At 37.8% G+C, this 16,019-nt stretch overlaps 1 protein-coding gene across 1 annotated transcript in view; it reads left to right on the top strand.

Moving 5' to 3' along the window:
• Positions 1-10,339: 10,339 nt before the first annotated feature.
• Positions 10,340-16,019, top strand: part of EEF1E1 (eukaryotic translation elongation factor 1 epsilon 1) — a 28,205-nt gene continuing 22,525 nt past the window's right edge. The window contains exon 1 of the mRNA XM_036256621.1: positions 10,340-10,449. Coding sequence (XP_036112514.1) covers positions 10,363-10,449 — 87 coding nt within the window. The 5' untranslated portion in view covers positions 10,340-10,362. The remainder of the gene's footprint in view (positions 10,450-16,019) is intronic.

Consider the following 16,019-nt stretch of genomic DNA (forward strand, 5'->3'; position numbering starts at 1 on the left):
CTGCCTATCACACAATTCCGCTTGTCTGTGTTCCAATCTCTTCCCTCGAGACATGGTAAACCGGATGGGGGGTGCTCCTCAGTCTGTCCCTCGTGCTCAGGTCAGTGCCTGGCACACGGCGATGGCTCCGGGCACACGTGGGACAGAAAAGAAAGTACACGTAGCACCTGTGTCACCTTAGTTACCACACAGCTGATGACGCTTAAACATGGGTTTAACCCCAACATATCCTGAAGTTGAAAGTTAAGCTCTCGTAAAATTGAAAATTGTCAGCAAGGCGCCGCCCAGAGCGCCCTGCGCCGGTGACGGTGGCCGGCGCGCAGCTCCCTGTAGCCGATGCGTGTGGCACCCGGAGCGCGTCCGCCCGGCTCCATCAGGGAAGGCGGCCAGCCCCTGTTCCACTTGCCAGATTAATTGCATCTGACGTGTAATTCGTATCCTAAAGGACTGTGGATTTTAAACTCGACTCTGATGACAGCAGATTGAAGTGTTCCATTTGACAAAATTAAATCATTAAGTTATTTTTATTATGAGTAGGGAATGCCAAGATAAGGATCATCTGGAAATACATTTATTGATTATTTTTAATATGTTTTTATCGATTTTTTAGAGAGAGAGGAAGGGGGAGACAGATAGAAACATGGATGTGAAAGAGAAACATCAATCGGCTGCCTCCTGCACGCCCCCTTCTGGGGCTCAAGCCCTGACCAGGAATCGAACGGGGACCTCTCAATTCTGGGAGGATGCTCACTCACTGAATCACACATTTATGATTATTTTAATTAAAATACCTCTCCCCCCTTTTCTATGCCTACCCTTGGGTGAGGAAGAGCTGGCATCGGCTAGGCAGAACAACGGAGGAAAGAGACAGTAGGGCCCTGGCAGGTTTGGCTCAGCAGTTAGAGCGGCGGCCTGTGCACCAAAAGTTCCGGGTTCGATTCTGGCCCAGGGCATGTACCTCTACCTCGGTTGTGGTTCATCTCCGGCCCCAGTTGAGGTCGTGCGGGTGACAACCAATCGATGTATCTCTCTCATATTGAGGTCTCTTCCCCCCGCCCCCCAACTCTGTCTGAACATAAATGTAAAAATATGCTCAGGTGAGGATTAAAAAGAGAGAGGGAGAGAGACAGTAGGGAGTTAGATGTGTGTGGGCTTCAGAACCAGAAAGCTGAGTTGAAATCTCAGATCCTCCATCTACTAAAGAAGGTCTCAACCCTGGCTGCACATTACAGTCATCTGTGGATCTTTTTTTTTTTTTTTTTACTACCAATGTCTGTTCTCACTCCAGACAAAAAAAATCAGAATCTCCAGGAGTATTGCATGACATCTACATTTTTAAAACCCACAGGTGATTCATGCATATATCTATTAGGTATGTGAATTGGGGCAAGTAATTTAATATCCCTGGTATACAAATGGAGTATAGTAGACATCTGCCGCTGTCATGGCTGACCGTCGCCTTTCTTAAAATTTAACAGCTTTTTTCTAGAATTAGGCTTGAAAAAAAAATCATACACTGCAGTTGCTTGATATGTCCTTATAACTCTTTAAATTTATAGGTCCCACTTTTCCTCTCTTTTCTTTTTTCTTTGCAATGTATTTATTGAAACAGATTACTTGTTCTGTAGAGGTTTCTGTGGTCTAGAATTTGCTGATTGCCTCTTCACAGTGTCATTTATCATGTTCCTCTTTTCCACTTTTATTGACTGTAAACTTTTTTTTTCAAGTGTATTTATTTGTTTATATTTTATTTTTTTATTACTATTTATCCCCTCTATGCCCTCTTCCACCTCCCTCCCTCTCCCACCCCACAATCACCACTGTTGTCCATGTCCATAACTTCTCTCTCTCTTTTTTCTCTTTTTTTTGCTCATTCCCTCCACCCCACCCAACACCCCCTGCATCAGAGCTGCCTGGTGCTCTCCATCTATGAGTGTGTCTCTATATTGCTTGATAATTAGTTTGTTCATTAAATTCCACATATGAGTGAAATCATATGGTACCTGTCTTTCTCTAACTGGCTTATTTCCTTACCTTAATGTTCTCTAGGTCCATCATGCTGTCCCAAAGTATAAAACTTCCCTCCTTTGTATGGCAGAGTAGTATTCCACTGTGTAAATGTATCACAACTCTTTTATCCACTCCTCAACTCGTGGACACTTCGGCAGCCTCCAAATCTTGGCTATTGTAAATAACGCTGCAGTGAACATAGGGGTGCATACATTTGTTTGAATTAGTGTTTCGGATTTCTTCAGGTAAATTCCCAGAGGTAGAATTGCTGGGCAGTTCCATTTTTAATTTTTTGAGGAAACTCCATACTGTTTTCCACAGTAGCTGCACCAGTCTGCATTCCTACCAACAATGCACAAGGGTCCTCTTTTCTCCACATCCTCACCAACACTTGTTGTTTGTTCATTTATTGATGATAACCATTCTGACAGGTGTGAGGTGGTATCTCATTGTGATTTTAATTTGCATTTCTCTTATGATTAGTGATATCTCCTCCGGCAAAGAAAACAAAAACAATATACAAATGCACCCTGGCCTGTGTGACTCAGTTGGAGTGTCGTCCAGTACACTGAAAGTTGCTGGTTTGATTCCCAGGCAGGGCACAAGCCCAGGTTGTGGGTTCAATCCCCAGTCAGGGCACATACAAGAAGCAACGAATGAATGCGTAAATAAGAGGAACAACAAATGGTTGTTTGTCTCTCTCTTCCTCTCTCAAATCAATAAATAAATAAAAATTTTAAACAAAAAACAAGTGGGACTACATCAAACTAAAGAGATTTTGCACAGCAAAGGAAACCATCAACAAAATGAAAAGACAGCCCACTAAATGGGAGAACACATCTGCCAATGATACATCTAAGGGGTAAATATCCAATATTTACAAAGAACTTATGAACCTCAACACCAAAAAAAGAAATAATACAATTTATAAAGGCCTGAAAAGACACTTCTACAAAGAGAATATACAGATGGCCAACAGACATATGAAAAGATGCTCAACAGAAATTGGTTCTTAGATCAAAAAGCTTGATCAGATTCAGGTTCAATGACAAGACTATTTCATAGGTGATGATGTGTGCCTCTCTCAGCACATTACATCTATTAGTCTCTACTTTTGTGTTGTGAACAATTATTAATAATCATTGCCTGGATCCATTATTTCATTGAAGGGTGTGAAACAGTGGTATTTTATTGTTTTATTTTCATTTATCAACTGGAACCCTTTTATAAAGAGAAACTTTATCCTCATCAGTGTGTGGTTTTCCTAAGATAGAGTCCCTACAGGATAATCAAGAAAAAAAAGTTTCTTCATTTGTTCCCTTTATTTATCACTTTTCAAAATAATGAATTTTATCTCTAGAATCCTCCACAGGTAACCAATAAAGGTTGTTTTGATTTTGTTCTTATTTCTGTTTCTTAGTATTATTATGAATTCATATATTTAAACATATTTAAAGTGTTTTAATCTATTGTAATTATCATTGACCCTCAAATGATTCCATCCTACCCTTTGACACATCCCATTACTCTTTGTTAACTTCTTTCTACTATGACAGGTGATCCAGGTTCGTCTTTTGTACATGTCCTGTCCCAGGTCTGGAATCAGCCAGTTCTCCAAAGGGCACTGATTCATGGAGCTGCCCTTGTTGCTAAGACTTTTAAGTAAACAAAACTTCACAGGAAATACTTTTTATTTTCATTAAGATAAAAATCATCACGAGTTCATATTGATATTTTAATTAAAATTCAGAACTGAGGAGTTTTGATTTAAATTCACCCATCATGTTTCTGCTTCTTTTTTGTGCTGCACCCAAAACCTCAGTTTCCAGCAAGGCCATGCAGTCACCCCTTTGCTTTGAGCCACAGTCCATGTGCCTTCTTACACGGCACACGTTTTCTGGTTTCCTTAGAGCCAGAGACACAATACCAACACCAACACTGCCAACATGACAATCAAGCCAAAAATATACATTTTTTAATAAATTTTTGTCCTTAGAGTATATCTCACAAAGATGGTGTAATTAAATTATTGTGTTATAGTCACTTAAAAGAATTCCACACTTTGTGATCATGTCACCAACTTGATGTATATTTTGTTTTATTTTGCTTTCAGTTCTTCAGGGATTTCTTTTTTTAATTTAATATAGTTATAATTATGTAAAAATATATATTTGGTTCCAAAGTCAAATCTATATGAAAAGGTATAGTAAAAAAAGTCTGTTTTCTATTTCTGTCCCCTTCATACCATCTTCTCCCTCACAGGTAATTGTTTTTTAAAAGTTTTGGTTTATAATTCCATTTTTAAAATAAAAGCAAAAATTTGCATATATTTGTACCACCCTCAACTTTATTAGTTAATGATAGCTTGCCATATACACTTTCTCCACCTTGCTTCTTTCATTTAATGATATGTCCTGAAGATCATTCTATACCACTAAATAGGTATGTTCCTCATAACTCTTTAGAGCTGCGTAGTACTCTACCATGGGAATGTACCAACATTTATTCAACAAGTCCCCTATTTAAGAACATTTTGATGGCCGGGGCCGGTTTGGCTCAGCGGTTAGAGCATTGGCCTGCGGTCCAGAGAGACCAGGGTTAGATTCCCGCTAAGGGCACATACTTCCGTTGCAGTTTGTCCCCGGCCCTGGTTGGTCATGCGGGTGGCAGCCACTCGATGTGTCCCTTTCATGTCGATGTTTCTCTCTCTCTCCCTCCCACTCTATCTGAACAAAAATTGGACAAATGTCCTCGGGTGAGGATAAAAAAAAAGAAGAACATTTGGATGATTACAATGTTTACTATCATAAACAGGATAATGTTTAATAGTCTTACACATTTTTTTCACTAGTATAACATGAAAAAAAACTCCTGGAAGTAGGATTTCCAGGCCAAATGGTACATGTGTTTGTAATTGTGGTAGACATCACCCAGCTCCTCTGATAAGGATTAGGGATTGTATCATTTTGGTGTTACTTGAAATGTGTGAGAGTATCCCTTTCTTCACAGTAGCCTGCCAATCTGTTAGATGAAAAATGGTATCAATGTAATTATAATTTGGGTTCCTCTTATAATAAGTCAATTTTAGAATCTTTTTATAGCTTTAATGGACATTTGTATATATTTTTGTGAAATGTCTATTTATATTTCTACCCATTTCACTGTATAGTTAGTCTGGTCTTTTTGTTCTCTCTTCTTAGTTCTTTTATACTTTAAGGATATTTTATAATGATATAAGTTGCAAGTGTTTCTCAGTTTTTCATATGTTCTTTTTACTTTTTTTTTTTTTTCCTATTCAGAAGTTTCTTTATTGCTATGCAGCCAAATGTGAGGATCTTCAATCTTATTGCATTTGGATTTTGAGTAATGGTTAGGAATGTTTTCCCACATTCCCAGGGTATAGAGGAATCTACCCATGTTTTCTTCAGGTGCTTGTAAACTTTTGTTTTTTACATTTAATCTCTAATGCATTTGTAATATGTCAGTGTATATGATGGAGGCTAATGAACACCATTTATTAAAAAGTCCATCTTTCCACCCATTAATTTGAGATGTTCCCTTTATTGCATATTAACAAATGCAACTGGGACCATATCTGAATTTTCTACTCTGTTCCATTGATGTGTCTATTCAACATCAATACTACCCTGTTTTGATTGTAGGGGATTTAAAATAATGTTTTAATATTTTAAAGGGCTATCCCAACCCACATCTTCCATTGCTCTTTTTTAACCCACAGAATTTTTATGGCTTTTCTTGCTTGTCTGTTCTTCCAAATGAAACTTTTATTGTCTCCAGTTCCAGATTCACACACACATGTGTGGCTTTTCATTAAAATTTGCTAATATGGCATGTCTCCCCATTTGTTCAAATACACTTTGAAGAGTTTTATTTTTATATATTTATTCATATAACTAACACTTCTTATTATGTTTACTTGTAGATTTAATATGCATAGTCTTTTGTCTAATTATAACTTCTATTCTTTTTTAAATGTTGATATTATAATCTGCTGCTTTGATACATTCTATTATTGTTTGTACTTTTCCATTCTTTTGAGTTTTAAAGCTATAAAATCATGTAATCTACAAAAAGAGATAACTGACCTTTCATTTCTATTTGTATGCCTCTAATTATTTTCTCTCATCTAAGTGTATTGGTTAAACCTTCTAACACAATGTTACAAAATAGTGGAGATGATGAGCATTCTTACCTTATTCTTACTTTATTTAATGTTTTCTCATTAAATAAAAAAATAAACCACTACCTTTCAGACTTTGGGACACACATATATATAAATTGCTGTTTTATTGAGTGTTCTTAATGTGAATGAGGATTAAATAAAGGGAAATGACTTTTCTGAGCTTGTAGAGATTATATAATTTTTCTCCTTCGCTGTATTAATATGATGAATTATATTAATAGATTTCCTAATGTTGAACCACCCTAGTAATCTTGAAATAAATTCCACTTATTCATAAATGTGCTATTAGATTCCATTTGTTAATATTTTGTTTATGATTTTTACATTTCTATTTAGAACTGAGAATGTTCTGCAGTTTCCTTGTTTGGAGAAATCTTTGACAGGGCTAGGGATCAATGTTTTACTCTCTTTGTAAAACAAATTTCCAAGTTTTTCTTCCTCTTCTATGCTCTGGAATAGTTTCATCAGCATTGAGATTATTTGATCTTTTAAGTCAGTTAGACTTTCCCCTTGGACAAATCTGAAGTTGGTGCTTTTTGGTGGGAAAGCTCTTTTACTACTTCCTCTATTTCTTCCATAGCAATTATTTGTCTAAGAATTCTGGTCCCACTGGTGTCAATTTTATTGTCATCCTTAAAAATGAAAGCCGGTTGTTTACCAGCAAAGTGAGTTTATTTGGGAATATCAGAGGACTTGTAACTTGGGAATCGCAAACTATGGCAAACCCATGCACACGTTTGGAGAAAACGGGCTTGCTTTCATAGAAGAAAGAAAGGAGTTGGGAAAGTGCTATCGAATGGAAGTCCATTAGAGGAGAGAGAGAGTTGGGGGTTATTGTGGCTTCTCATTGACTGTGTTGTGAAGGAGAAAAATCTCCTTCCTCCTGCTGGGGAACTAAACCAAGCTTCTTCCTGCTGAGCTCTGTGAATAAGGAGGAGGAGCGGTGCATGAGCACTCCCACTCAGGGCTTCCCAACTCCATTTCAAATGAGGCTTCCTCCATTCATTTTCACATGAAGTTGCACTAAAAAAAAAACAACACTTCAGCCAGGCTAGTGTGGCTAAGTGGTTTTAGTGACGTCCCATGGACTAAGAGGTCCTCATTTGATTACAGGTCAGGGCACATGCCCTGGTTCTGGGCTCCATCCCCAGTAGTGGGTGTGCAAGAGGCAGCCCATCGATGTTTTGATCCCTCTCTCTAAAAAAATCAATAAAAACATATTTTAAAAAAATAGTTCAGAAACATTTTTCTGGAAGACTTCATCTAAGTTTACACATTTATTTGCGGAAACTTGTACAAAATAGGTCTCATGATTTTTAAAATTTTCTCTGTTGTGGTAGATTTTCCCCTCTTGCCATTTCTAATTTTGTGTATTTATGCTTTCATTTTTATTTTCTCACTACATACAGTAGCTTGTGGTTTGTTTATTTTGCTAATTTTTCAATGTTTGTCATTTGAATGTATTTATAGTTCTAGTCTTTTGTTATTGTTTTGTAACACAATTATTTTTATTACTTCTTTCCTTCTGCTTTTTTAAACTTATTTTTAAATTCTTTATCTAGATTTTAGTTTTAAGTTATTTTTCATTAAACTCAGAGAGCAAAGGTAATAAGCTTTCCATGAAGGATGGGCTATATAAGTCATGGGGTCTAGTGCAAAATGGAAATGTGGGTCCATTTAAAAAAAACTGTTAAGAATTTTAAGATGGCAATAGCAGAGCATAAAACCAAGCATAAGGACTATCTAAGCATTTGCACAAGCAGCACTTTCCTCTCATCTTCTTTTTTTTTTTTTCTAATCCTCACCTGAGGACACTTTTCCATTTTTTGCACAGACAGAGTGGGAGGGAGAGAGAGGAAGGGAGAGAGAGTGAGAAATATCGACGTGAAGGGACACATCGAGTGGCTGCCACCCGCACGACCAACCAGGGCCGGGGACAAACTGCAACCGAAGTAGTGCCCTTAGCGGGAACCGAACCCGGGTCTCTCCGGACCGCAGGCCGACGCTCTAACCGCTGAGCCAAACTGGCCAGGGCTCCTCTCATCTTCTTAATATTAACAGTAGAGTGTAGGCCCTGGCCAGTTTGGCTCAGCGATTGAGTCAGCCTGTGCACCAGAGAGTCCCAGGTTTGGTTCCCGCTAGGGGCACATACCTCCCCCCCCCAAAAAAGAGTAGAGGGTATGACAGAGACACCTAGACTCCTCTCCCTAGGGCTATCCATAAATTCTGTGCAAAGTAGGCAAGCCACTATATTTATACATCATAGCTGAACAACAAAATATCCTTCCAGCCAACTATACAAAATTGCATTAGTACTGCAGTTATATTACAAAGTTAAAATTACAAAATTACATCAATACTACCAAAATGCATGTCCACTTTAAATAAGAAAGACAGAATGTCAACACTAAAAGGGAAAAGAGAGAATACCTAATCAAAGCCCACTGGGTTATTCTTGAGGAAACTGAGTCCCAAAGGGGTTCACTGCCTACCTAAAGTGACATAACTAGCTACTGATGAATAATCTCTGGCTCCCGAAATCTAGTTTAAATTAGCCTCCTTTCATGTGGTATTACCTTGTTTCCTTTTCACCTCAGAAGTGCTGCAGGGGTCAACCGTTTTTTCCCCCAGTCAAGAACATCCATAACAAAAATAAGAATACCAGAAAAGAAAAGGAAATTCAAGGTTTAAAACCTTTAGGACTTGAAGGGAAAAAAGAAGCTTGAAACTACATTAAAGCAAACAAAGTTTCTTTTTAATTACAAAATCTATCTGCAGTAATTCAAATCAAATAGCATAAATTAAAAAGTAATATTCTACCTATTTGTCCAATATTACCCCCAAAAGTTATTGCTTTTATCTTTTGGGTGAATATCCAATCATACATTTTATGCTAGAACTCAAATTTCAGTTTAGGTCATTTAGCCTTATTTTATATATACAAACCACTGGAATTAAATAACTGAAAAAAATTTAAATGTCTTATTCCAAGCAAAAAGTGTACTTAAACACTGAAATTAAATATGTGAATTTTTTTACATGACTAGCCTATTTGAAAGTAGTTATTCAATTTTCTGTGAGTGGAAAATAAACAGATAATTCATGTACAATCCAATTATACTGAAATTTTCTTTGTATTTTTTATGATGATTTGGCCAAATTCTCTTTTCCTTCCATTTCTTCTACCAGTATTCTGGGGTAGGAAAGATGTCACACAGTATTCTGGGGTAGGGAAGATACCACACAGTACAACACTGCCCACTAAACTTCTATATTTCTCATTTAGTGATGAACTACCCTGTAGTATTTCTTTTCCATTTCTCTCAGACTAATACACATTTTGTTTATTCATTCTGCAATATGGACATTCTTTTCAGAAATATTTTGGAAATATTCAAGCCTTCAAAATATACTATCCATTTTCCACTTTGAAATATAAAAATATAGCAACTTAAGGGGAAAACATCATGTGCACTGCTTACTTATGTAACAGAAGCTACATAAAGCATATCACTATCTTTCCAGTATTACTAATAAAGATTCTTAAAACTACTAATGGCTGATTTTCTTGGGCTACAGGAATCACTTGATACTAACATAACCAGTGCTCTATAAATAATCTTAAAATTTATATTTCACTGCTACTATTGAGCTGCAGATTTACCGAAGAAAAATTAAAATAATTTAATTAAACACAATAAAAATCCCCGTGAATAACGCTATATGTTGGAGACCCCCAACAGATTGTGAACTTTACTATTCAACTTCATTGTTCAAATTTAGATTCGTGAGCCAAACTGAGGTAAATTGTTTCAATTATGTATAAAAAGTGTCTGCATGCCAAATTAGTTAACCAGTTAACTGTGGCAGTCAAGCCAACAGCCTGCCGTTTAGAAGCTGGCAGACTGTACTGCTGCAACCAAATCTCAGCCTTCAAGAGCCCCTCGACCTTGGGACACCACCCCACCGCGGCACCTGTCTCACACCACGCCCTTTCCCATCTCTTGGCCCCGCCTCCTGCGCACTTTCCACGCCCCGTCCGTTCAGCCAATAGCCAGGCAGTTTTGAGGGTTGGGCTTTCCTTCCCCGCCAATGCAGGAGATCCTTGCTGTCTTGGTCCCGCCCCTGCCGGGAGCTCGCTCTGAAAGATGGCGGCGGCCGCAGAGTTGACGCTGCTGGAGAAGTCCCTAGGGCTGAGTAAAGGGAACAAGTACAGCGCTCAGGGCGAGCGGCAGGTGAGAGGTGGAGCTGTGGGGAAGAGGTGGACGGGAGCGGGGTCTGCTGAGCCCAGGGAGGACGAGCTGGCCGGCAGAGGCGGACGGAGTGAGGACGCGGCCCTTCATTTCCCCACGTGTCTGCGCCCCGGGGCGGGCCTCTGGGTCTCTTGCTGCCGCCCGAGCTCCTGGAATGGGGAGAGGGAACCTCCTCCGGTCGGGCTCGGCCCGAATTTTTCCCTCTGGCAAATTGCTATAATCCTGTTCAGGAGAAGCGAAGAGAATTCTCAAAGCCCGGAGGCTCTGCATTTGCGTTCAAATGACAGCAGTTACTGTAAAATTATCTTTCATTCATCTTTTCGCAACTACTCCAGAGATCTAACAAGGTGCCTAGTGCTAAGTACTGTGCTGGGCCTGGGGAATACAGCGGTGATAGTTAAAACTAACACGCACCCTCCCCTCAGGAAGCTTGCTTTTTCAGCTGAGTGGCAAACATTGCAGCTGTTTTTATTACAATACTGAATAGTGCTACATTGAAGCATAGACGGTTTAAAGAACACAGTGGATCTTGGCCCAATCTGGAAGATTCAGGGAAGGCTTTTCCGAGGCCTTGTGTATCAGTTTCATTGTGCAACATGCAGAGAATGAGGCAGGAAATTAAACTGTATGAGATTGACTGGTGAGGTATAAGGACTCAGATTTGTCAAGCCATTGAAGGACATTTGTGTTTTATCAGGAACATTGCTTGCTGTGGAGGGAATATATTAGAGGAGGAGAATGTGAGAGGACAACTTTGGATGTACAGTCTACATTGCTTAATGGCAGGGATACCTTTTGAGAAATGCCTGGTTAGGCGATTTCATCCTTGTGAGAACATCATAGAGTGACACACAAACAGATTTATTTGTAGTCTACTACACACTAGCTCCATGGTATAGCCTATTTGCTGCTACCCTACAAACCTGTACAGCATGTTACTGTACTGCATACTGGAGGCAATTGTGACATAATGGTCAGTATTTCTCTCTCTAAACATACAAAAGGTACAGTAAAAATATAGTATAAAAGATTTTAAAAATGGTACACCTGTATCGGGCACTTACCATGAATGGAACTTGCAGGACTGAAAGTTACTCTTGAGTCAGTGAATGGTGAGTGAATGTCAAGGCCTAGGACATTACTGTGCACTACTGTAGACTTTATAAACACTGTATATGTAGGCTATATTAGATATAAAAAATTCTTCAATAAATTAATCTTAGGTTACTGTAATGTTTTGTTATAAACAAATTTTTAAAACTTTTTGATTTATAACACTTAGCTTAAAACACATATTGCACAGTTTCCAAAAATATTTTTTCTTTATTCCTTATTCTATAAGATCTTTTTCTATTTAAAAATATTTTATTTTTTAAACTTTTTTGTTAGAAACTAAGACACAAACACACACATTAGCCTCTGCCCACACAGGGTCAGGATCATCAATATCACTGTCTTCCACCTCCATGTCTTGTCCCACTGCAAGGTCTTCAGGGACAATAACATGCATGGACCTGTCATCTGATAACAATGCCTTCCTGAAGAACCTGCCTGAGGCTCCAAGAGTCACTCTTTAGAAATATGTCCATGGTGGTTTGCTTCTTTTTTTTCATAATAGACATAATAGATTAGCTTGGAAGCAGAAATAGCACTATAAATATTCCTATTAATAATAGCTATGACGTCACTAGTGGTAGGAATTTTTTAGCTTCATTATTGTCATATGGCACCACCGTTGTATATGCAGTCTGTCATTGACCAGAAACATCATCACAGGATGCATGACTAAATACATTTATTACCTACCTGAGATTTTTTTCCCAGATGATGTTTATTTTTGGTTCTTACTTGTTCTGTTCTTCATTTGTCCCATGTTAAAATCTTGTCTTGAAAAGAGTGTATTGTAGTTTTTGCATGTTAGATTAAACTGAAGTCTAGAAGAAGGATCCACAACTTGCTTAAGATCAGCCCAATGACTGGTAGCAGAGTAGGCATTTGAGCCAAAGTGACATGCTTTTTCTTTTTCTTCTGGCCTCATGCTGATCCTTCCCTTCAGCCACCATTTCCTAGTTTGATTGCTACTTTTTAAGGAACTTTGCTAAGAGATGAGTCTTGCCTTCAGGGATCCTATTCTCTAGTATCTGAATAGTCATTGGCAGCTAATTTAAAGCAGAACAGAATGTTTAGTAAATGGAGGTAAACATTGTTTAGGAGTGCGGAGGAGAAAGCTAATTCTGACTATAAGTATGGGTTTGTAAACTTCACAGAAAAATTGGTATTTAAATTGTGTAAGACCAGTAAATTATGCAAGATTGAGAAGTTTGGGACAATAAGTAGAGCAATATGAGTGATGCATTGATTGCAAAGGAAACCCAAAATTATATTTTGAGACCCAATTATCAGGGTTATGGAGTTCCAAGTGTGGTTTCCTTTCTTTCTTCTTTCTTCTTATTCGTCACCATCATCATCATCAAGCAGAAGACAGCTATTGAAATTATCTATTTCTGTGTTTGGGGAAAGGATGAGAATGTGAAAAGATTCAGTCCTTTTTTTAAGACAACTGTCAGCAGTAAGCCAACAGCAATCTCTTTCATATTACCAATAATAATTAAAAACTGAAAATAATTCAGAGATCCAGCTCTAGGGGAGCGGTTCATTAAATTATGGTTTATTAGCACATTAGAATATTACTTATGTAGTCATTGAAAGTGATTAATTGAAGACCATGGAACCCTAAGATAAATGTGAAAATCATAGGTGTCCCATGATTGCAATTGCAAAAGACTTCTGTACTTTAGGCCCTAGTAAAGGAAAGAGAATGGATTTTGGAGCCAGTTGTATTTTGTTCAAATCCTGACTCTGCCATTGCAAACCTAGTAACCTTGGTATTTTATCTGTAAAATGAGGATGAGATTATATACCTGTCTTAGAAGATATGATGATTATATGAGAAGATAACTGGGAATTTTTTGAGTTAGTGTGCTACAGTTGTGCATAATTTATTTTTACTAATAATTCTCTTTAAAATTAATTCTCTCCACCCCCACACACATTCAACATTTGCAAGTTCTTTGGTTTTTTTCTTTCTCTCTCTCTCTCTCTCTTTCATGCAAGTATAACATACATTCAGAAAAGCATATAAATCTCAGAGAGTTAACATAAAGTGAACACATCCAGATAATCACATAGTCAAAAAGAACAATACCAGCGCCTTTAGAAGGTTCCATATTGTTTTCTTTTAATACATTTTTTAAAGGAAGTTATTGGTTATCTTAGAGGTAGTAGTTTTATTTGAGTATGAAGGCAAAAGTGAGAATTCATGTATCTAAGTAGTGAATGGGAAATACAGTTGACCTTTGAACAGTGTGGAGGTTTAGGGCACCAACCCCTCACAGTTGAAAATCCACGTTTAACTTTTGACTCTATCAAAAACTTAACTAGTACTAGTTGAGGAAGTGGAAAGTGGAGAGTTACTCCCTTTAACTTTCAGGGCGTAACCTTTGACTCTATAGCCATGAAATGTTAATTATCTCCCCTTATACTTCACAGAGTCCTATGACCTAGATGTAAGTAGGAAAAGTGTAAATCACTAGACGAGTATAAGATACTATTTAATGGCTGAAAAGAGCAGCAGTTTTCCCAAGAATATATACTAATTTGGTTTGCATAGGTCATTTAGGTTGTACAGTCATCCCTCCTTTATCGAGGTTAATCCATTCCAGACTCTAGCGGTTGCACCTGGCGTTGAAGGATTCCTGGGGTGCTCGAATACATAGTCATTTTAATTTTAATTGTAATACAGGGATGTATAATTGACTCAGACAACTGAGCACACTCTATATCATTTTTTATGTCTCGGTCAACTTTTTAATGAATATATTTGAAAGAACCGCGATAGAGTGAAGGTGAAGCCACGAAAGTCGAAGTGAGAAGTGGCGAGGGACGACTGTATTCTTGTTATTTATAATGGTTGGTCTCCCCCTTGTATGATACTTTCCTTTTTTTTTCCATTTCTTACAATGCTTTACTTAGTTGTGCATCAAGAACATTTATATCAATTACCAATTTCTTATGATCTGACCTTTTGTATTGCTGTTATACTAGGAGAAACATCAACAGCAGGATTATTTTTAAGATGATTACCTGAAGCCCAGACTTTCTTATCAGTAGCCCCAATTATATTTTGCAATGTTCTTTTTAAATATAAAATACAGACCAACATTTAGAGTGACCTTCCTCTGAATGACTCTCAAATTGATAAATATGCAGTCCATGACAACCAAGTCACCATCACAGTCCTCACCTAGTTAATGAGATAGGTAATTGTTTTAGATCACATACTAAATTACATATGTAAAGTAAAAAAAAATTTTTTTTATGTATTGTTGACAGTATTACAGATGTCCCCCATTTTTCCCTCCGTTGCCCCTCTCCGCCCAGCCCCTGCACCACCCAAGGCCTTCCCCACACGATTGTCTGTCCATGGGCTATGCTCATGCATATATGTTCTTTGGTTAATTTCTTTCTGTTACCTCCACCCTTCTCCCCTCTGAGATCTGTCATTCTGTGGCATGTACCTATGTCTCTGGACCTATTTTATTCATCAATTTATTTTTCTCATTAGATTCCACATATAAGTAAGATCATGTGATATTTGTCTTTTTATAAAGGCTTATTTCACTTAGCATAATAATCTCCAGGTCCAACCATGCTGTCCCAAAAGGTAAGAGCTCCTTTTTTACAGCCACGTAGTATTCCATTGTGTAAATGTATCACAGCTTTTTTATCTACTCATCTACTAATGGACACTTAGATTGTTTCCAAATCTTAGCTATTGTAAATAACACTGCTATGAACATAGGGGTGCGTATCTTCATTCTGATGGTGTTTTGGGATTCTTATGATAAAGCACCAGAAGTGAGATCACTGGGTCAAACAACAGTTCCATTTTTAATTTTTTGAGGAAACTCCATACTGTTTTCCACAGTGGCTGCACCAGTATGTATTGCCACCAGTAGTGTACTTGGGTTCCCTTTTCTCTACATCCTTGCCAGCATTTGTTGTTTGTTGATTTACTGATGGTAGCCATTCTGTCAGGTGTGAGGTAATAATACCTCCTTGTAGTTTTATTTTGCATCTCTCTGATGATAGTGATGTTGAGCATTTCTTCATATGTCTGTTGGCCATTTGTATGTCTTATTTGGAGAGGTGTCTATTCAGCTCCTCTGCCCATTTTTTAATTGGGTTCTCTGTCTTCCTTTTGTTGAGTTGTATGAATTCTTTGTATATTTTGGAAATTAATCCCTTATCAGAGGTATCATTGGCAAATATGTTCTCCCATGCAGTGAGTTCCCATTTCATTTGTTGATTTCTTTTGCTGTGCAGAAGCTTTTTAGTTTGATGTAGTCCCATTGGTTTATTATTTTCTTTTGTTTCTTATGCCCTAGGAGATGGATCCATGAAAATACTGCTTCATGAGATGTCTAAGATTTTTACTATGTATTCTTCTAGGATTTTTATGGTTTCATGACTTAGATTTAAGTCTTTTATCC

This window comes from Molossus molossus, unplaced genomic scaffold (assembly GCF_014108415.1).
Source record: "Molossus molossus isolate mMolMol1 unplaced genomic scaffold, mMolMol1.p scaffold_m16_p_12, whole genome shotgun sequence".
Taxonomy (NCBI): Eukaryota; Metazoa; Chordata; class Mammalia; order Chiroptera; family Molossidae; genus Molossus; species Molossus molossus.